The sequence below is a fragment of the Lepidochelys olivacea genome (assembly GCF_965140295.1).
Source record: "Lepidochelys olivacea isolate rLepOli2 genome assembly, chromosome: 3".
Classification (NCBI taxonomy): domain Eukaryota; kingdom Metazoa; phylum Chordata; order Testudines; family Cheloniidae; genus Lepidochelys; species Lepidochelys olivacea.
Genome location: NC_140413.1, coordinates 15832835 through 15853728, shown reverse-complemented (window position 1 = coordinate 15853728; position 20894 = coordinate 15832835). Strand labels below are relative to the sequence as shown.

General features: G+C 42.9%; 2 protein-coding genes across 3 annotated transcripts in view; one reads left to right on the top strand and one right to left on the bottom strand.

Moving 5' to 3' along the window:
• SLC25A27 (solute carrier family 25 member 27) overlaps positions 1 to 7185 on the bottom strand; it is a 41704-nt gene extending 34519 nt beyond the window's left edge. The window contains exon 1 of one of the 2 annotated variants that reach the window (XM_084623632.1): positions 6943 to 7185. The gene's annotated coding sequence lies outside the window, so the exon portion shown is untranslated. Of the gene's footprint in view, positions 1 to 5553; positions 5644 to 6942 lie in introns of those variants that run through there. The other variant, XM_084623633.1, reaches the window with a different exon arrangement.
• CYP39A1 (cytochrome P450 family 39 subfamily A member 1) overlaps positions 5460 to 20894 on the top strand; it is a gene marked incomplete at its 5' end in the record, with an annotated part of 79923 nt that continues 64488 nt past the window's right edge. Inside the window, 8 exons of the mRNA XM_084624259.1 lie at positions 5460 to 5642; positions 9407 to 9542; positions 11485 to 11659; positions 12160 to 12297; positions 12373 to 12466; positions 13057 to 13152; positions 17863 to 17953; positions 18620 to 18756. Coding sequence (XP_084480385.1) covers positions 5460 to 5642; positions 9407 to 9542; positions 11485 to 11659; positions 12160 to 12297; positions 12373 to 12466; positions 13057 to 13152; positions 17863 to 17953; positions 18620 to 18756 — 1050 coding nt within the window. The remainder of the gene's footprint in view (positions 5643 to 9406; positions 9543 to 11484; positions 11660 to 12159; positions 12298 to 12372; positions 12467 to 13056; positions 13153 to 17862; positions 17954 to 18619; positions 18757 to 20894) is intronic.

Below are 20894 nucleotides of genomic sequence, written 5' to 3'. Positions count from 1 at the left end.
AATAGAATCACCAGAAACATACATAACTTCAAATTTCTGTGTGGCTTAGTGTTATGGCATAACATACTGTTTGAAATAAATGTTGTAAGCAAGAGACTCCAAGGTGTTGACCTTGATATAGCTGGAGCAATGGAACAACTGGACAAAGCAAAGTCATACCTACAGTCTTACTGGTCAGATGAGGGATTTCAAAACATTCTGAAGAGTGCATAGAAGCTGGCAGAGGAACTTCATACTGAAGCTATTTTCCCACCCGTTCAAGAATACAAGCGTCACCGAAGAAGACGGCATTTTGATTACGAGGCATGGGATAATCCCATAAGAGACCCCAAACAACAATTCAAAGTTGAATTCTTTAACCAGGTGCTAGATTGTGCAATACAGTCACTTGAGGAACGTTTCATGCAGCTCAAGGAACACAGCGGTATATTTGGGATGTTGTATGATATTCCAAAACTCCTCACTATACCTGAAGAAGACCTACACCAGCAATGCAAGGCACTAGAGACAGTGTTGACCCATGATGACATGTGCTATATTGATGCGAGTGATTTAGGTGATGAACTGAAAGTCCTTTCAAGATGCATTTCAGCAGGGATCAACTCCAAAGGCTGTTCTGGAATGTAGGTGCACAAATAAGATGACCACCCTCTTTCCAAATGCTTTTTTTTGCTCTGCGTATACGTCTAACACTTCCTGTAACAGTTGCCAGTGGAGAACGCAGCTTCTCCAAGCTGAAGCTAATAAAAACACATCTACACTCCACAATGACACAGGAGAGGCTGGTCGGCCTTGCAACCATCTCAATAGAGCATGAGCTGGGCCAGACTGTGGACCTTCAGGAAGCAGTTCAAATCTTTACAACCAAGAAGGCACCGAAAGCACCACTTTGATTATTCAAACAGATAAAAATGCCAGTGTTTACTATGCAGACAAGAAAAGTTGTTGGATCATATTAAAGAAGTTCTGTATTAAAATCACAAATGAGTTTGATTCCCCATGGTTTAAATTCCAGGCTATTACTAATTAAGAGGTCTCTTGGTTTTTGGTACTGTTTCTCTTCCTCTATGTGTGAAACTTGCAAGCTGCTAATTGCCTTAGTACATTTTAAGACAGAGTCTGTTCTCAAAGCAATACTCTGTAACAACAGAAACAGCACCCAGAGACTCCCCGCGCTTTTGTTGTATTAACAATTGTGATTAAAATAGAAATAGAGGATGTATGTGGATGGATGCTTGGTGTGGATAATAACTGAATGATCAGGGAGGTGCCAGCCTAAGAATCCAGTGTTCATCAGCTGAAGAAGGCGTCAAGTGGAAATAACCAGAGGACCCCCCGGAGGGCAGACTGGAATCCACCCAACCGCCTCAAGAATGGGAGAACCAAAGAACAAGATAACATCTAGCAGCACGGAGCCGTCAGGAATGTGCTTTCTGCTGATTGATTCAGCAACAGCATGATGAAGCAATTCCCATAGACTGGCATAGGAAGAAATTCCTATAAAAATGGACTCTAGAAAGTGAGAACTTTGGGGTCTGATTCTGCAAACCAACTTCCAGGAGCATCAGATGAGCATCTGACAAGGCCCTGCTCCCTCCTCATGTCCAGGCCACCTGGCCAGTGGCTTGGCATGAGCAACTCTAAGGCTGGTAACTATGATAACAACCTTGCAGAACCTGTGTGTGTGTGTGTGTGTGTGTGTGAATGAATGTGTGAATAAATATGAGATTGAATGGAATGTTCTAGCTATAACTAACGGCTTACTATGATTCTTTCTGTATCCACAATAAATGTGGTATTTTGCCTTTTCCCCTTTAATAAGATCTTGCTGGTTTTTATTTTATTGGTATAACAAAGTTACATTTGCTGTTCAGGCATTTGAAAGTTAAGTGTTACTTAAAATTTTTGAACAAGGCATTTTAAGTTGTTAGTTCTCTTTTATTGGGGTAGGTAGAAGAGCAGTACCATGAGAGGATTAGAACAGGAAGAAGGCAGAATTGAGACCTTTCAAAGTTTTGGCCCAAGCGAGGGAGCATGGGCGCATCATTTGAGCTCCCCACCTCAGGTGCCAAAATGTTGTGAGCTGGCCCTGAGCACACTGTCTCTTTAAGCCAAGCATGTAGGAGTCTGAACACTTGTTCAGTACAGCAGTAGCAGCAGCTCCTACTCCTGAGTCAGAGGAACATGCACAGTCAGGCATCTGTCCCCACCTCCCTAGCTCAGCAGAGACCCACTCGGGCACAGCCACCTCTAGCATCAGATGAGCTCCTCTAGTGCTGCACCAGCCGTGGATCAGCTTCCCAGGGAAGAGGAGACTGCCAGGGTGACAGGAGCTGGGCAACCGGAGAGTGGCGGCTGCTGGCTGAGCAACCAGCTCTGGGAGGGGTGCTACAGGTGGGGGCTGAGACAAATTTTCAGGTGGCTATAGTCCCTGCAAATCCCCCCTTGCACCACCCTGTTTGTAAAATTATAATGTGGTACAAAACTTAGGGGTGGGGGCCAGGTCCCCCCTTCCCTTCCTAAATGGTGCCCCGATCCAGGAGCTGGGGCTTCAATAAAAACACCCAAAATTGCGAGGCTCATGAAAAAACTAACAAGAGTTGACAACACTGTTGGACTAAACTCTATAATGGAGACCTGCAAAACAATAAACAACCATACTTTGCATTTAAATGGCACTTCACAGCCATAGATCTGAAAGTACTTTACACAGAAGTATAAGCATTACTATTTGTATTTTAAAGATGGGGAAGCTGAGGCACGGAGCGGGTGAGTGAATTGCCCAAGGTGACACAGCAAGTCAGTATTAGAACCAGGAAAACAACTCAGGGCATCCAACACTCACAGCTACATCCTCGCACTTCACCATGCTGCCTCCCAAGAAGTAAGCATGCTACAGAAAGCATAAGACGTCTAGTTCCACTGGCACCCCTTCCTGTTTCCAAAATGGGGCAGCCCTGCCTTGCAGAAATGATACAAGGGAGCCAGAAAGGGGGCATGCCATGGAATTGCTTCTCCCTTTCTATGCCCCCAGCTGAGTTCTCCTTGCTTTGCATCCTCTCCTGCCATAGAAGCACTGTGGAGAATCCACCCTTTTGCAATTACATGCCTTTGGTTAAATAAAACATTCTGATGACATTAGGTTGTGGCTCCTACCAGCCTCCTTCTACACCCCTTACTATGATGAACCTGTATTTCATATCACTGGAATTACATGGGTGGATAAGAGGTTACTCCACATCAAAGTGAGAGAATAATAATGGTATTATTATTTATCATTTGTATTTATCGTAGTCCGGCCAGCCAGCCTAGGAACCTAGTTATGGACCAGGACTCCATTGTGCTAGGTGTTGTACACACATAGAGCAAAAAGACAGTCCCTGTCCTGAAGAGCTTACAATCTAAGTATAAGGCAGAGACAACAGATGGATCCAGACAGTTGGGGAGTACAAGGAAACAAGTGAGACAGTATTGGCCAGCATGATAGGCTGTGATCTCAGCACTCCAGCAGCCTAACCGTTGGTAGGGATCACGACAAAGGAGAGTTAAAGGGGTTTTGAAGGAGGACAAGTAAGTTTTACGGATGTTTACAGTGAGCTTCTCCTGAGCATGAGGGGCAGCATGGGAGAAAGAACAAATGTGCCGGTTTGCCCTTACACCCAGTTCCTGCATGCACTTACATATATTAGGAGCTTTGCACATGCATAGTCCCACTGAACACAATGGATCTACTTACATGTGAAAAGTATAAGTGTTTGCTACAGTGGTGGCTTCAGGGCAAAGATTGTATTGCCTGTCTGTTCTGCAAAGCCCCTTGCTTTACATAGATCAAAAGTGTGCTAAAAGCTGTAATGTGAATATTACATTTTTGCTACTCAAAGGGGTATACACTAAAGGAAGTAGTTTTAAAAACTCTGGCCCAATCCTTCACCCACTGAATTCCCTGGGAGTTTGTAAATGACTTCAGGGAGAGCTGAATCCCACTGCAGTGCCAAATGAAACTAGCAAAAGGTTAGTCGTGTCAAAGGGATGCTGTGATGTATTTTGCAATGTTTTATTGTAGACTGTAATCATTACTCTGCGGCTCAAGTGTTGCTCTGTGTACAGTATTTTGATGTACTTGTAAGAGTTCATTTTGATTCTCCTCTGCTGTCCTGTTGAAGATGCATCCACTTACCTGAATAGCAATCCCACTAAAGTTAATTTGACACCTTGTTTGCTGAGATTTCCTAAAGGACATTTTTCTCTCTTTTGTACAGACAAAAAAAAAAAAAAAAACTCCTCAACCCAAAGTATCTCAGAGTGATAAACGCATAGTGCCAAATTCTTATCTAATTTATACTTCCTGCTGCCAACGTCAACATCAATATCTCTAAATACAGGGCTCAGTACAGGTAATGGGGTGAAATGTTATGACATGTAATATACAGAAAATCAGATTAGATGATCTAATAGTTCCTTCCAGCCTTAAAAAAAAAAAAAAAAAAAAACTATGAATCTAAAGTTTGTCCTTTATTCTCTATCCCTGTTCATCTCTCATGTTGACGGCTATAGCCCCCTTTCTATACTCCCCAGTCTAGTCTATCCAAAACAGGGTTGACACAATCATCTTCCTCTCCTGTCATTCTGACCTTATCTCTTTATGGTACTTATGTGGCCTCCATCACCATTGTATCTTAGTACCTCACCATTTTTAATACATTTACCGTCAATACATTTACCTTCCCCAGTGAGGTGGGGAAATGCTATTATTCCCATGCTAGAGATGGGGAATTGAGGCACAAAGAGACTGAGTAAATTTCCTAAGGTCATAGAGGAAGTCTGTGAGAGGGCTGGGAACTGAACCTGGCTCTTCCAACTCAGTCTAACCACTGGCCACCCTTCCTCTATTTGCTCTAGCTTACTTCGCCAGCTTCCACATCAAATCCAAGCTCTTCATCGTCATTGCCCGGGCTACAAAACTCATTACATGCCTACACATTTTTCCTTCTACACCCATACTACTATTAGCTTCTCCCTTGGACCTGATCTAAGGCACACTGAACTCAAAGGGAATCTCTCCATTGACACCAATGAGCTTTGCATCAAGCTATATCCGTCCTGCATCCACACCTAGTATTATGTCTTCTTCTAACCCAATTACAACTAGGAGAATTTCTGAATTAATGATCAACCAACCCTTCTCTTTTATGCCACAAACATTTTTCACATACTCACCCACTCCATTACATGTGCTAAGTAACAGCCACACCCCATTCTTCATTTATCCTATACAAAACAGTTCTTCAGTTCAGATATATTCAGCACATTTGCCCTGTGTACAGCCCTGCGTACACCCATGTGCGCTATATAAATACTACAATATATCATTAAGGGAGCCGCAGAAGCAGCAGCAGAAGCCAGTTTGGAATCAACAGCAACATTTCTCTGAATCATCAGTCATAGGTGTTGGGGAGGAAATGGACATAGATGTTACTGCCATCTTGTCTTTAGTCCTTGGACTTATTATTATCATGTATTTTTTGTTTCAGCCAAAAAATCCAAATTCCCCACCTTTTATCCGTGGTTGGATCCCTTGGTTTGGAGCTGCATTTCAGTTTGGGAAAGCGCCTCTGAAGTTTATAGAACAAGCCAGAATCAAGGTAATAAGCTGGTAGACATAACTGTGTGAATAAGTAATGTATTATTGGAGAAATGGGATACTACCATGTAACTGAAGATTGTGTTGTAATGTATAAGCAAAAGAAAGAAGACTTCAAGTTGAATATTTAACTTTCATTTTTGCATTTCCTGATTTTTGACCATTTAAATTTATACCATTAGCTGAGCTTTTCTATTCTAATTTCTATACTTTGTTTTTAAGCCTATAGTTATTAATGCTGAGAAGAATACAAGGCTCCCCTTCCCGCTGATCTTACAGACCAGGCTTTGAAACAGCTTCCTTTTCCCGTACAGCAGTGATTTTCAGCCTGTGGTCTGCGGACCCCACGGAGTCTGTAGACTGTGTCTAAAGGGTCCGCAATAGGTTGTCATTATCATAAAACAGTGGTTTTCAACCTGGGGTCCACAAACCCTTGGGGGTCTGCCAATTATGTTTAAGATTTCCAAAGGGGTCCACACATCCATTTGAAATTTTTAAGGTGTACGCAAATGAAAAAAAGGGTGAAAAAAGGGGGGCAAGGACACTTGGGCCTAGTGCGAGGGGGCTTCATCGACACTCGTGGTCTTCCATCCCCTCGAGTTACCTAGTGGCCATGCCCCAGTGTCCCCAACAACATCAATTTTTTTTGAGGTAACATGTCAATTTTTATTGACATTTTGACCAGAAAACATTTGAAACTGTCAAAATCAGAATACAGTATTTTATTTTGACTTTATTGTTTCACTTCATTTTGACATTCTTGTTTAGTTCAGCTCTAATTCTCATTTCGTTTAGACTTTTAATTTATTTTTTAAAAAACTTTCATGTTATTATACTTATTTAAATTGCACATGCATATATTATATTTAGTAGTGTAATGTTTCAATATTATCAAAATGAAAACTTTTGATAAGGTCTTTGCAATGTTTCCAAATTGAAATAGTTTGAAATTTCCATTCCATAAAATATTTTGAGCTTTCAACTGTTTGTTCTGATTTGGGATGATTTTTCCCCCTGCAACACGTTGGAATTTCCCACTGGACAGAAATTCTGTTTTCTGACCAACTTAGAAGCCATTTGGGCAGACTTTATAAAATCTTCCAGTGGCATCACATCCTTAGATTTGCCTAGCTAGAAGTCAGGGGGTCAGTCATAGATGACTCGTTTCCCCCCCGCATACTGGGGGGGACACAATCTAAAGGGGAGGACACATGGTCGCCCCATGTGTCTTCTCCGCCCAGCGACCCCACTCTCCTGTCCTACACCCAGCCTGCTGCCGCGCTCTCCCCAGTCCACGTTACCTCCGTCCTTCTCCTGCTGCACCTCCCACCCCAGCACGTTTGGCCGCTCTCCCTGGCAGCCGGGCGAGGAGCAGAGCCGCTTCTCATGCGGCTGAAGCAGGCGGCTCCGGGTCACTGCTCTGTGCAGTGCAGCAGCTGCCCGAGAGAGCCTGGCGGCAGCCCACTCCCAGAACAGGGGACGAGCGAGCCGGAAACACACTTGGGGGGGAGGGGGAGAGGGGACTCTGGCTCGCTCAGCCCCTGTCTCTGGCAGCCGGGCCCAGGCAGGGAGCGGACTGCTGCTCCCAGCGAGGTTCTCACAAGGCGACCCAGAGCGCCCAACACGAGGAACGGCTGGTCCCGCCCCCTCCATTCTCCGCCCGGGCCCGGCTGCCAGGGATAGGGGCCGAGCATGCCGGGGGTCAGGCGCAGCGGGAGGACAGAGACCCTTTCCCTCCCCAACCTCACAGGGCAGTCGGGGGTGGGGGGGAGCACTTAACCACACATGACCCCCTACTCGTCTTCTCTGGGGACTGTTGCCACCAACCACAACCCCGTCTATATGCTCCACTTTGTGCCTCACCCAAACTTTGCAGGATATAATATAATCACACGTAATGTTCTGTATGCTGACACAACTCCTCCTCTCCCCTCCACTGAATTTTTCTATTAGAGATTTTTTTTTCCTGTGGAGCTCAGGATCACCACAAGAAAGAGAGAGTTTCTCTCCATGTCCAGCAGAGTTCCACAGGAGAGGGGATCTTCTCTTACAGAACTCAAACTCTGCATAAGAATGCAGGCAGATTTGGGTGAAGACTCTGTTCTTGCTCTGAAATCTGTCTACAGAAGTTCTTATGGGTCACGTCAAATCCTGTCCAGTTATGCAGTGAATGAAAATTGTTACATTCAGCAGTTTATGTGAAAGGAGTTGATTAATACAATTCACCAGCTAGCTGAGAAGTATTTAAATCACAACAACTATCCTCTTAATTGACATCCTTGTCTGAAGTCTCAGAAAGTCCAAGTAGCAGATCCCAGAAGCTTTGTATTAGTTTGTATTTGTATTAGTGTCATACCTTACAGTACTGTATACATTGATAGAATAAAAACACCTGATGTTATTAAAACATTAGGAGGCCAGATTTTTAGAAGTCAGCCTTGTTTTTGCAATTTAGGTTATTTAGAGGCCAAAGTAGCAGATTGCATTACAAATAATTGTGAAAGGAAAATAGTGTCCATAAAAACAGGCCTCATTAAAATCAGGCTGAAAATGTATCCTAATAGTTGTAGCAATGTGTAATTTGAGCTATTTTGGCCTTTTAAACTTTTGTTTTAAGTTAGCCCTCAATCCAAGTCTCAAATATTGTTGGCCCAAAATTCTGAGTGCAAATTAAATTGTTCTCACAATTGGACCCATTTAAATACCTAACTCTGGTTTATGGATGCAGTCAGTTAAGTAGGCTTCCAGATGAGTACATCTGCTGGTTCAATTTAATCATGCCTAAAGCTTTACACCTGCATTTAAATGCAAATTCATCATTGTGCCCACAGTGTAGGAGGATGTTTTGAAAACAGGTCTTTCTCTGTATAAATGTGGTCAATTCATATTGTCCAGTGCTGGAAATCAAAACACAACTGCATTGTGCTAGTACAGGAAAACCAAATAGTGAAACTTACATGACTTATTGCATTATCCCTGGAAATGTAGAAGGTAAACCCAAAGCATTCTGGGCTGATTCAAAACCCCATTACTAGTAATAACATGAGTAAGAACTCCATGCATCTGAAGAAGCGGGTTTTTTACCCACGAAAGCTTATGCCCAAATAAATCTGTTAGTCTTTACGGTACCACCGGACTCCTTGTTGTTTTAATGGGTAAGAACTGGTTTTAAATATTCTCCATTCCATTAAACCCAGGGCCGGCTCTAGGTTTTTTGCTGCCCCAAGCAAAAAATTTGCCGCCCCAAGCTCCGAGAGCGCAACTGCCCCCCCGCCAAAAAAAGGTGGCCGGAATGGTGCCCCTGGAATTGTGCCGCCACAAGCACGTGCTTGCTTTGCAGAGCCGGTTCTGAATAAGCCACTTTTACATTGGTGCAACTCCACTGAAAATGTTCACACACAAAATGTTCCATTCAATAGAGTTAACACTATCATGTTTCTGTGGACATTATTTTGCACTCAATTATCTGTGGATGCAGTCTGCTATTTAGGCATCTAAATGACCTAAATTACAAAAACAAGGCCAACTTCTAAAATATCTGGCCCCATAATGCTTTAACACCATGTTTTATTATGTAAAACTGTAATAACAGAGTGCTGAATCAGGCTCATAATTTTCATCTTGATAGTGTCCATTTAAAGTGGGTTTTAACTCTTGATTAATTGGCAATTGCTGCAGAAGTTATGGAAAATATCTTGGTCTTCTGTAAAATACACTAATACTACAACAATATTTGTCAGGATTTTTTATTATTATTTGTACTAGTATGGACCAGTGTTCACCGTGTACCTTCTGGGAAATCGATTCACCTTTGTGACTGAGACAGAGGATGTTCTTGAATTTCTGAGGTCTAAAGAAGCAGATTTGGATGAAGCGGTGCAGCAAGCCCTCCAACACACGGGTACAGGATATTCTCTTATGTAGACCTCAAATTTAGTCACATATCAAGATTAAGAAGCTTATTTGGATCCAAGGTCAAGTCACAAATTTAGGGAGAAGAATCCAGTACACAGAAATACTGGGCTAGATTCTTGGCTGATGTAAATTGGCATATCTCCATTGGCTTCTGACCCATTATTTTAGTAGTGCCCAAAATCTCAATCAAGGCCTCATGGGGTACATCTACACTGCGATAAAAAACTTGCAGCACTGAGTCTCAAAGCCCAGGTCTGCTGACAGGGTTATAAAACTGTAGTGTAGACATTTGGGCTCAGGCTGGAGCCCAGACTCTGAAGCATTTTTAGATGTTGATGTTTTATAGCCTTGCAAGCCCAAGTCTGCTGACCTGTAGCCTGCTGCAACCATGCCTTGGGTCTTTTATTGCAGTGTAGATGTAATGTTAGATGTTGAAAAACAGAGGACACAGTTTGCCAATGAGCTTTGTTCTAGTCCTCTACATGGAGTGGATTTAACCTTTTGAGCGCTCGTTATAGAATCCTAGAAATGTAGGGAACCTCAAAAGGTCATTTAGTCCATCCTCCCATGCTGAGGCAGGACCAAATATACCTATGCCATCATTGACAGGTGTTTGTCTAACCTGTTCTTAAAAACCTTCAATGATGGGGACTCCACAATCTCTCTTGGCAAACTATCCCAGTACTTTATTAATATTATAGATAAAAAGATTTCCCTAATATCTAACCTAAATTTCCCTTGCTGCAGATTAAGCCTATTACTTCTTGTCCTGTCTTCAGTGGACATGGAGAACAATTGATCACCATCCTCTTTATAACAGCCGTTAACATATTTGAAGACTTATCAGGCCCCCTAGCCCCCAGTCATGTTTTCTCAGGACGGAACATGCTCAGGTTTTTTTTAACCTTTCCTTGTAAGTCAGGGTTTCTAGACTCTAATTTGTCCATATTTTTCTTAAAGTGTGGCACCCAAAACTGGACACAATACTCCAGCTAAGGCCTCACCAGAGCTTAGTAGAGCAGGACAATTACCTCCTGTGCCTTACATAGGACACTCCTGTTAATACACTGCAGAATGATATTAGCTTTTTTTGCAACTGCATCATATTGTTGGCTCATATTTAGTTGGTAATCCACTATAACCCCCAGATCCTTTTCTGTAGTATTACCACCCAGCCAGTTATTCCTCATTTTATATTTGTGCATTTGAGTTTTCCTTTCTAAATGAAGTACTGTGCACTTGTCTTTATTGAATTTCATCTTGCTCATTTCAGAGCTATTCTCCAATTTGTCAAGGTCATTTTGAATTCTAATGCTGTCCTCCAAAGTGCTTGCAGCCCTTCCCAGTTTCATGTCATCCACAAATTTTATAAGCATACTTTCTGTTCCATTATCCAAGTCATTCATGAAAATATTGACTAGTGGCAGACAGGACAAACCCCTGTGGAATCCCACTAGATACATCCTCCCAGTTTGACAGTAAATCATTGATAATTACTCTAAGAGTATGATTTTTCAGCCAGTTGTGCACCCACCTCACAGCAATTTCCCTTAGACCACATTTCCCTTGTTTTCTTGTGAGAATATTATGTGAGACTGTGTCAAAAGCCTTACTAACATCAAGATATATCACATCAGCTTCTCCCCATCCAAGAGGCCAGTAAACCTGTGAAAGAAAGAAATTAGGTTGATCTGGCCTGATTTGTTCTTGATAATTCATGTTGACTGACTTATTCACCCTGTTGCCTTCTAGGTGCTTACAAATTGATTGTTTAATAATTTGTTCTAGTATCTTTCCAGATATCAAAGTTAGGCTGACTGGTCTATAATAGCTGAGTTCCTTACATTTTCCCTCACCATCTGCTTTGGTGGGTGGATGGGGAATTAACTTGCTGGCTTCCAAAACATGCTGTTTATTTTCTATTTAAGTTTCAATCTCCAAAGAAAGCTTTCATCAGAACCGAAGCATGTTCTTCAAATTGATGATACAACAACTGAGTTCCTCTAACCTGCATCAGTTCTCTGAGACTCTGTGTAAAGAATTCCATGAGCACGTGGAGCATTTGGGCAAAGAAGGAACTGAGGATCTCAATGACCTAGTAAGGTTCGTAGATTTACAATCCAGCTCTAATGCACAGATATCCAGTATGTTTATTAAACACGTAAATATTTATTTATTGTGGGTGAAATTCATCTGTGTTGAGGGTCAGCACAAAATTCTGTGTCTCACCGAAGTCCCACATAAGACTGATTTTTGGGGCTTAATGGGGACTGATGTGATGCAAGGCCCTCTGTGCTGACCCTCTGGAGCCAATTTCACCCTGACTGATTTGTGAACCAGAATGGAATCTAGCTTACTTTCCCATGGCAGTGTTGGTTCTGCAGGGCTTATAGAAGTGAAAAGTTGTTAATGTATTTCAAGTCAGCAGATCCGATTCTATTATTGTCAAGCATCAGATCTGCCGAGTGAGAAGGTTCCATTTTACATAGTCACTTTTCTCACCAGAGTCACTCTTAAATATTCTTATACTGCTAATCAAAAAGATTACATTCTTGCCTTAAAAAATGCTTGAATGAATTACTTTTAACCTTCTGTTTTCACAGGCATATCATGTGTCCAGCAGTAATGAAAACCCTGTTTGGGAAAAACTTCTGTCCAACAACTGGGGAGTTTGAAAGGCATTTTCAGAATTTTGATGAAGGATTGGAAGTTGGGTCCCAGATACCTGAATTTTTTTTAAGGTGAGTTTTATGCTTCATAAATTGTTCCTTAAGGTGTATTTAAAATCCATTTCCATTTATCTCATCCTCTGACAGGAACTGGGGTAAATCCAAAACTTGGTTACTTAATGTATTTGAAAGGATTGCAACAGATATAAAGAAAGACAAATCTTCAGAAAGTGGCTCTAAGGTAAACCTACCAAAAAATTTTTTTTTTATAAACTGCCAGGTTACCATTGGTATAGAGGCTAAGTTATGGACATGGGCCAAGATTTTTAAAAATGACTAGTGATTTTGGGTGCCTCCATTTTAGGGTGCTCAAGCTGACACTTTTGTAAGACTGAAGGGTCTGAAAACTTAAAGGGATAGAATTCTCTGCTACCTCTATAGGAGAAAAGTCAGCTCTGACCAGCTTCAATTACATGAATTTAATGTTGCTTGACCATAATTCCACCTACCAAGTTTTGTTGCTTTGGTTGGAATTCTGTATGATTTGATTATTATTCCTGTACTCATGAAAGGGAAGGAGAATTGTGCAGGATATGCCCTGGAGTGAGTGGTCTCTCCAATTTAATAAATACCACCCTTTGGAATGTTAACAAAACTCAAGCCGAACAGGAGGGAGGGGGAAAAGGGTTCTAGCCTCAGACCCGGGACTGTTAAGTAATAGGACTTTTTTCTTCAATAAATTAATGTGATCATCCTGTAGGCAGAGTATGTTAGCAAACTATTCTTTTAGACGACCTTTAACATGCATATTCATTCTCTTGTTTATGAGAGACACTAATACAGCATCTCCTGGACAATTTGCATGGAAATGAAGCTTCCGGTTATTTGCTGCTCTTGTTCTGGGCTTCCCAAGTTAATGCTATTTTGGTAAGTACACTATCTGAGAAATGCTTTCTCGCATCTCCAATTTGTTGGGAAAAGACAGGAAAAAATAACGGTCAATATCTGGAAGATTTATTAAGGAGTGAAAAGCTTGTAATATGTTCACTCAGAGGGATTGAGGGCTTGTCTACACGAAAAATGCTACAGCAGCACTGCGTAGTATTTCAGTGTAGACACTACCTACCCTGATGGGAGGGATTCTCCTGTCAGCGCAGGTAATAAACCTCCCCGAGAGGCGGTAGCTCGGTCAATGGAAGAATTCTTCTGTCAACCTAGTGCTGTCTGCATGGGGACTTAGGTCGGCTTAACTACACTGCTCAGGGTTGTGGATTTTTCACACCCATGAGTGACGTAGTTATGCTGACCTAATTTTCGAGTGTAGACCAGGCATCAGCAACTGATACAAAGGAATTCAAATTCAGTATTGATAAGGAAAAGGAAAATTTTTTCCCCAAATTATTTTCTTCGTGGCACCTTCCACATTCAACAGCCAGTAACAGGCACAAAGAAGTAAAGGTTGCCAGGCAGCTTGTGCACAGGAAACACTCAGCACTTCTCCAACTGCCCCTGGTAGAGCAGGGTCTAACTGGCTCACAGGCAACAGGGAAATCTCCCAGGCGGTCCCTGGTCCCCAACCAGACACAGCTGCAACAGAAAATCTGTGTGCTGTGAAGGCAAGACCTGACTCTTTACTATTGCTAAGAGACAGGCCAGTGTTCTTGGCACTTTTCCCCCTACCTTTTGATGGTGCTAACACTTCTGAAGAGATGGGCGGCCAGTGAACTGACTGTTGTGGGAGGCTAGCCTCTGGCGCCTCCCCTTCTGCCCACGGCCCCAACCCTTGCCATCCTCTTCTGCCCCATCTCTCCTGCAGGAGCCCAGCGCACCCCCTGCCCCAGGCTGCCCCCAGCCCTGGAGCTCCAGACAGGCCCCCAACCCCAGCCCCGGAGTACCGGGCAGGCAGCGCAGCAACAACCCCACTTACCCCAAATCCCGGCGGCACGCCAGCCGCCCCAGCCCTAGTCAGTCTGGGGCGTGGAAGAGCAGGAACCAGGAAGGAACTGCAGGAAGGGGCCTAGGGGTGGAGTGTGGGCAGAGCCACTCCAGGCTGTTTGGGGAGGCACAGCCTCCCTCAGCCTCTGATACCCACCACCCATAGCTGAAGAGCACTGCATAATGCATTGTTAGTGCTGACACCAAGGAAGGGAGGATGCTGCTGGCATCTCACAATTTTTCCACCACATCAGAGGTGGCACCATAGATCACGAACTTGAAAATCTCGTTCTGCATCTTATGCAGAGTGCCTCACACAGCAGAACAACATGCTGCCTGCCATCAGAATGGCTAGTATAAAAAGAATGTACAACGTGGCCTGCTCACTGGGCTTAGTAGTGGCAGCACATGGAAGATGTTTCCGTGTATGCTCAGGCTCTCGCACGACACATTGGTCGGTGTTGTGAAAGCCTCACTGAAAGCAGCCACTATTTTTCTGTTACCCCTTTTTGACCCAAATGACTAGTCAAAGTTCCGGGCCCTGGGGATGTTCCAGCTGGGAGTAAAAATTGATGATGGAGTCTGGTATTTTCTTGGATACAATCTTGTTTATCTGAAGGAATGTACAAGGTTCTGCTTCTTCAAACTCAGGTCTTTTTAGCCAACACCAGACCCAAAAAGCTCTCTCTCTAGCTTCTTCCAGGGCCATGCCATGCTTACAGACTTCTGCTTGGATTTCTTCAGGCACACTGCATCGCATGCATGCCCTTACCCAAAACAAAATTCAGCCCAAAGCCCACCCCCCCCACACCATCCAAAACTTCTGGGCAGCATCATATAATCCTTTTGTTTTACATGGGGGCATATGATTAATTTAGCCTTGTACTTATGTTAATTGAAGGATACATTCCATCCACCAATCTCAATGAGGTTTTAATTCAACCCCTAACAAGATTTCATCCAGCTCATAACATTTCCATCCCGTGTCTCTTGGAGATTAGAGAATGTAGATAGTTAAGCACCTGTTGGGAAGGATTGCTGCTTATTCTCTCCTTTTTGGTATCAGTGTCTGTTTATGTAGGTATTGAAACTATTCTTATCTGGTTGCTAGGTGTACACACCCTCAGGAATTAAATAGATAATACAAGGGGAATCCATCTCTGAGCTGGGCTGTAATTGGGTCTTTAATTATGTAACCCTTCTGCCAGGCCAAGTTGATAGCAGCAAGGGCCGGGTTCAGTACACAGGGGTTCCCTCTCATCAAAGCAAATGCAAAACTGGCTCGACCCCCCACCCAGTGACCAGAGAAAATCTTACACACCCCCTGGGTGCCTCAAAGAGGCAATAGTTCCCCTCTTGCAAGCACAGAGTCTCGGTGTAGCAGAGAATCTTTAATAACATGAGGTAAATGATATCAGCATTAAATTGGGAAACCACCACAAGTAGTGTTCATTAACCAAACCATGAGCAAAGACCCACCCCAGCAAATTGGGCCACATCCTTTCCCTCAGGTTCTTGAGTCCCACAACCCAAATGTCTCTTGAGTCTAGCAATCCAAAAATCAGCCAAAGTCCAAAAAATCCAGCCCCAGAGTTCAAAAGTTCATCAGCAGAGTGTTACTCCCCAGTCTGGGTAAAATTATGCCTGGGGGGGGGGGGAAGAGGTAAGGGCCACCTTACATGTCCTAAAGCTGACTGCCCCACAGGGCTCCGCTGTCTCACAAACAGCTCCACTCTGCACAGCTCACTATCTCATGAACACTCTGCCAGCCTATCCACAAACAGCACCACTGCACTCTAGATCTTCCGGCTCCCTACTACTTGACACAGTGCTTGGTGATTTCAGCTCATAGTAGTGGGAGCCTTGAGTGCTGGTGCTCCATAAGGCCAAAGTGAACTCAGCACAGTACCTGTAGCAAGACTCTTAATAGACCCAAAATTAGCTCTGACATTCCACAGGCGACAGAAATAGAGATGTAATTGGTGTTTCAGGCCTTCACAAAGGGGGCCCCCACCACCAGGTACTAATACCTGTCTTAAACCTCTCTCAATTCACACAGTTTTGGAACCCATGTCCCTTGCCTAGCGAGTGCTACTTAGTTGATGGTGAGTCCCTCCATCATACAAAAGGCCAAGTACAGTTCCACTCTCCTTGATTCCCATAATCAGGGTAATAACAATTTATTCTTCCTGCCCCAATAACAGAGACACTGGGGATCTCACAGCAGCCAAAGTGACCATTTGGGCAGCTATGGCCTCATTCTAGGTGGGGTGGGTGTGCCTATGCAAATGAGATCAGCCCTTGAAGTTCTTTTCCACAACTTGCCACACCTCACCACCAGATGTCAGGGTGGAGCTCATCCTGACTCTGCTTACAATTAGATATATATTTCTAATAGCTTAACCTTCAATGGTGGTTGGATTCTCAGTTTTGGTTAAACCCCTTAAAGACTGGAGCCATATAGAAAATTCATACTTGAATTGGGATTTTGTTTGGGGCTGTTTGGTTCACGCCCATCAGTAGTTTTGGAAGGTACAAGCAATCTTCTCATTTGAAATAGATGTGTTGGAGTAGGTGCCTTTCCTAATTGGATTCAGGACCTATGAACTGCTTCTGTTGAAGCTGGTGACAGTAAAGCTATTGATTTAAATGAGAGCAGGAATGGGACCTAGTTTTGCTATCCACAGATCTGTGCAAGAACTTGGCAGTTTCATTTTACAAGGCTGTAACAGGGTCAGCTGCCGCCTGAGCACCTGCTCATGGACAGAGGTTGCTTTCCAGTTCCCAGCCTCAATTTCCATTCTTGGACTTTCCTGCAGCAGCCTCTCTCACTCACTGTAGCTCCTGGTGCTCTTATAGGGGAATCACCTGGTGTCTGGCAAATATGCCTCTTCAGTAGTCAGGCTTGGCTGGCCCCAGGCTTCTAGGTCTCAAAGGACCAAGCCACGCTGTTACAAGGGAACATTGTGGGACAGATTCACCAGAGCTCTCTGGCTGCTTTACACCATTCCAGTAATGTAAAGCAGCCATAAACCTTGCTAACCCTGTCAGAGGAGCATCCCCAAATAGTTTTAGCAAATCGGAGAATCTGGCCCCTCTATTTGATTTTGTTTCCTGTGCTTTTGCATCACTTGAGTTCTGTTTTGAGTTCTGCATTTGTGCAGCCCACAAAGCTCAGAGCAAACTGCTGCATTTCAGCTCATATCACACTGAAACCATAAAAAACTGTGAAATACTCCATAAACCGCCCCCGCCCCACCCCAGGTTCATCTGAAACCAGGCTCTGGTTCTCTGCAATAGTTTATCATCTCAACCTTATGAATCCAGATAAGTGACGTGGTGCTTTGTTGTGAAAACACCGTTCTAGCTGCCAATTCCTCTTCTTTTGCTCATTTGTAGACATTGAATGCCTGATTTTCACAGGTGCTGGCCTCTCACTAATCCAGGGGAAGGTAAAAGGGGCTGTGGGTTCTCAACTCCTCTGAAAACCAGGTCCGTAACTTACAGTGTTTTCTTTTAAAACGTTTTCAATAACGTTATATTTAATTGCATTACCAACTCTGCCCACCTTACTCACTTGCCTGGTTAACTAGATGGGGATTACTCATGTGAGTAAGGTAAGCAGGCTCTGATCCATTATAGTGACCTAGTTTTAATTTACCAGAATTTAATATCGCGGAGGTAATTTTTGTTTCTCTTTAGGGTGCCTTTTGGACCCTGGCATTTATACTATCCAACCCTTCTGTTTACAAGAACATCATGGAGGACATAGTTTCTGTTTATGGCAAAGCAGGTAATAAACCAGAAATAAGTGACTGCAGTGGTACAGAACAGAAAGTAAAACCACAGTTAACATACGACCAAAACCCTCACTCAGTTTTTGCTCTGTCGTTACTCAGCCTGATCCCACTGAAGTCCATGCGTGTTTGGCCACTGGCTTTTTTGGGAGTTTGCCTGAATAAGGTCTTGAGGCCCAGATCCTGAAAAGTCTTTAGGTGCCTTACTTTCCTTGATTTCAATGGGAATGAGACACCTAAATACTTCTCAGGATCTGGGCCTGAGTAACATCAGGGTAAATATTTCTGGATTTAGCCTCTAATGATTTGGCCTTTATATTTGTGTAATATCTTCAACTAAATGACATTTCTTTCATGTGTGCTGTTCCATGACTTTTCCATGGACTTTCAGGGATTTCTGTGAGCTTCAGCCTTACTGAAGTTAATAGGACCCTTGCGGTACTAAACTCAAACAAGGGAATGGGATAGCCGCAGTGGGTCATTATTTCTGGTTTGGGCCAGGTACCCCAATGCAAAGTGATCTCAGCACCAAGGTGAAATATCCCTTCTCCCCACCCATGAGTACAAAGTGGGTTCAAATCACTCCCATTCTGATTTGAAATTTTCTAAATTGAAAGGGGGCTGATGTACTACTGTATCTGTGTCATGCCACCTTGTTTCAGCAGGTGAAGCTAGGATTGAAGTCTTTGAAGACAACCTTAAGAAACTTCCATCAATTAAGCTGTGTATTTTGGAAGCCTTACGGCTAGTGGCCCCCGGTTCAATCATAAGGAAAGCAATGAAGCCACTAAAAGTTCAGGTGTTGTATTATTTTAAATGGACTTTGTATTTTCTTAAAAAGAAAAGGAGTACTTGTGGCACCTTAGAGACTAACCAATTTATTTGAGTAAATCTTCTGGAAATAGATGTCACCAGTTCATTCAGATTGTCAAGCCCATTATTTAGAACACTGCTGTAGTTTAAAAAAAAAAATCTGACAAAAATGGGTCATGGTGAAACAAGCCAAAAATTTGAATTTGTTTTGACCTGACTCCAATTTTTTTTTCAAACTTTTCAATCTGCTGAATGTAAGAACAGCCATACTAGGTCAGACCAATGGCCCAGTATCCTGCCTTTCGACAGTGTCCAGTGCCCGATGCTTCAGAGAGAATTAACAGAATGAGGCAATTATTGAGTGATCCCTTGCCTGTCATCCAATCCCAGAATCTGGAAGTCAGACGCTTAGGGACACCAAGAGTATGGGGTTGCATCCCTGACTATCTTGGCTAATAGTAGTTGATGAACCTATCCTCCCTGACTTATCTAATTCTTTTTTGAGTCCAGTTACACCTTTGACCTTCACAACATTCCCTGGCAACTATAGGTTGACTGTACATTGTGTGGTGAAGTTCTTCCTTTTGTTTGTTTTAAACCTTCTGCCTATTAATTTTGTTGGGTGACCCTTGTTCTTGTGTTATGTGAAGGGGTAGATAACACTTCCTTATTCACTTTCTCTACACCATTCATGATTTTAGAGCCCTATCATATCCCCCCTTAGTTGTCCATTTTCTAAACTGACCAGTCCCAGTCTTCTTAATCTCTCCTCCTATGGAAACTGTTGCATACCCATAATCATTTTTGTTGCCCTTCTCTGTACCTTTTTCCAATTCTAATATATCTTTTTTGAGATGGGGCAACTAGAACTGCGGGCAGTATTCAAAATGTGGGCCTACCGTGGCTTTAGATAGTGGCATTATGATAGATAATAAAATAGGAACCATTAGGAAAGGGATAGTTTCAAACATTCTGTTCACTTTTTTGACTGCTGCTGCACATGGAGTGGATGTTTTCAGAGAAGTATCCACAATGACCCCTAAATCTCTTTCTTGAGTGTTAGCAGTTTAGTTAGACCCCATCATTTTGTATGTATAATTGGGATTATGTTTTCCAATGTACATTACTTTGCATTTATCAGCATTGAATTTCATCTGCCCTGTTGTTTCCTAGTTTTTCAAAAAGTTCTCCCCCAAATTATTTTTGGAATTGCCAGCAAATGGAAAAAACCCTTATTCACTCAGCTCTAATTACGGTAGCGTGTAGGAATGCCAATCAAGGATCCCATTGTGTGAAGTGCTGTTACTTGACAAGTACAAACAAGATGGCCCCGAGATGCACACATTCTATATTTTTTGTATTCATTATATCCTCAGACCTACTCCATACCTCCTAACCAGCATCAGCTTCATTGTTAAGGTGACTCAGCCACACAAAAGGAGAGTATGTTATGGTATTATTTGTATAGCATGCCAGGGGCCTGAGATTCTGTACAGTGGTAAAGTAGATTCATAGATATTAATGTCAGAAGGGACCATTATGATCACCTAGTCTGACCTCCTGCACAACGCAGGCCACAGAATCTCACCCACCCACTCCTGCGATAAACCTCTCACCTATGTCTGAGCTATTGAAGTCCTCAAAAGTGTGCAAACTGCCTGGAAGAGTTTACAGTCTACTCGTAAAAGGGTATAAAACAGTGAATACACATTGCTGGTTCTTGATGAAAATACTGGACACATTTCAAAAGACAGGAGGATGCATGAATTATTTGTCCACTTTTCCTTAAGTCAAGGAGGTCTTTAAAAAAATCCCCTTGTTTTCTACTACTGTTTTGTTTGACTTTTAATTAGTCACTTAAGACAGGGATGTCTCCTGTCAGCAACGCTTCAGTCCTGAAAGAAGAAGTGCCAGAACACACTTCTGATATTTTCAGTAAGTGATAGTACTGCAATACTGTTACAGCCCCTGCAAAAAAGTGCCAGAATGGCATTCGGGAGCCTTCCAGCAGGACTTGAGCCCTGTTTACAGGTAGTCTTTAGTCCACACTTCACTATAGTAACACTAACAAGAACATGTATGGTTAATCCCACTGCAACTAAAGTCAATGAGAATTTTGCCATT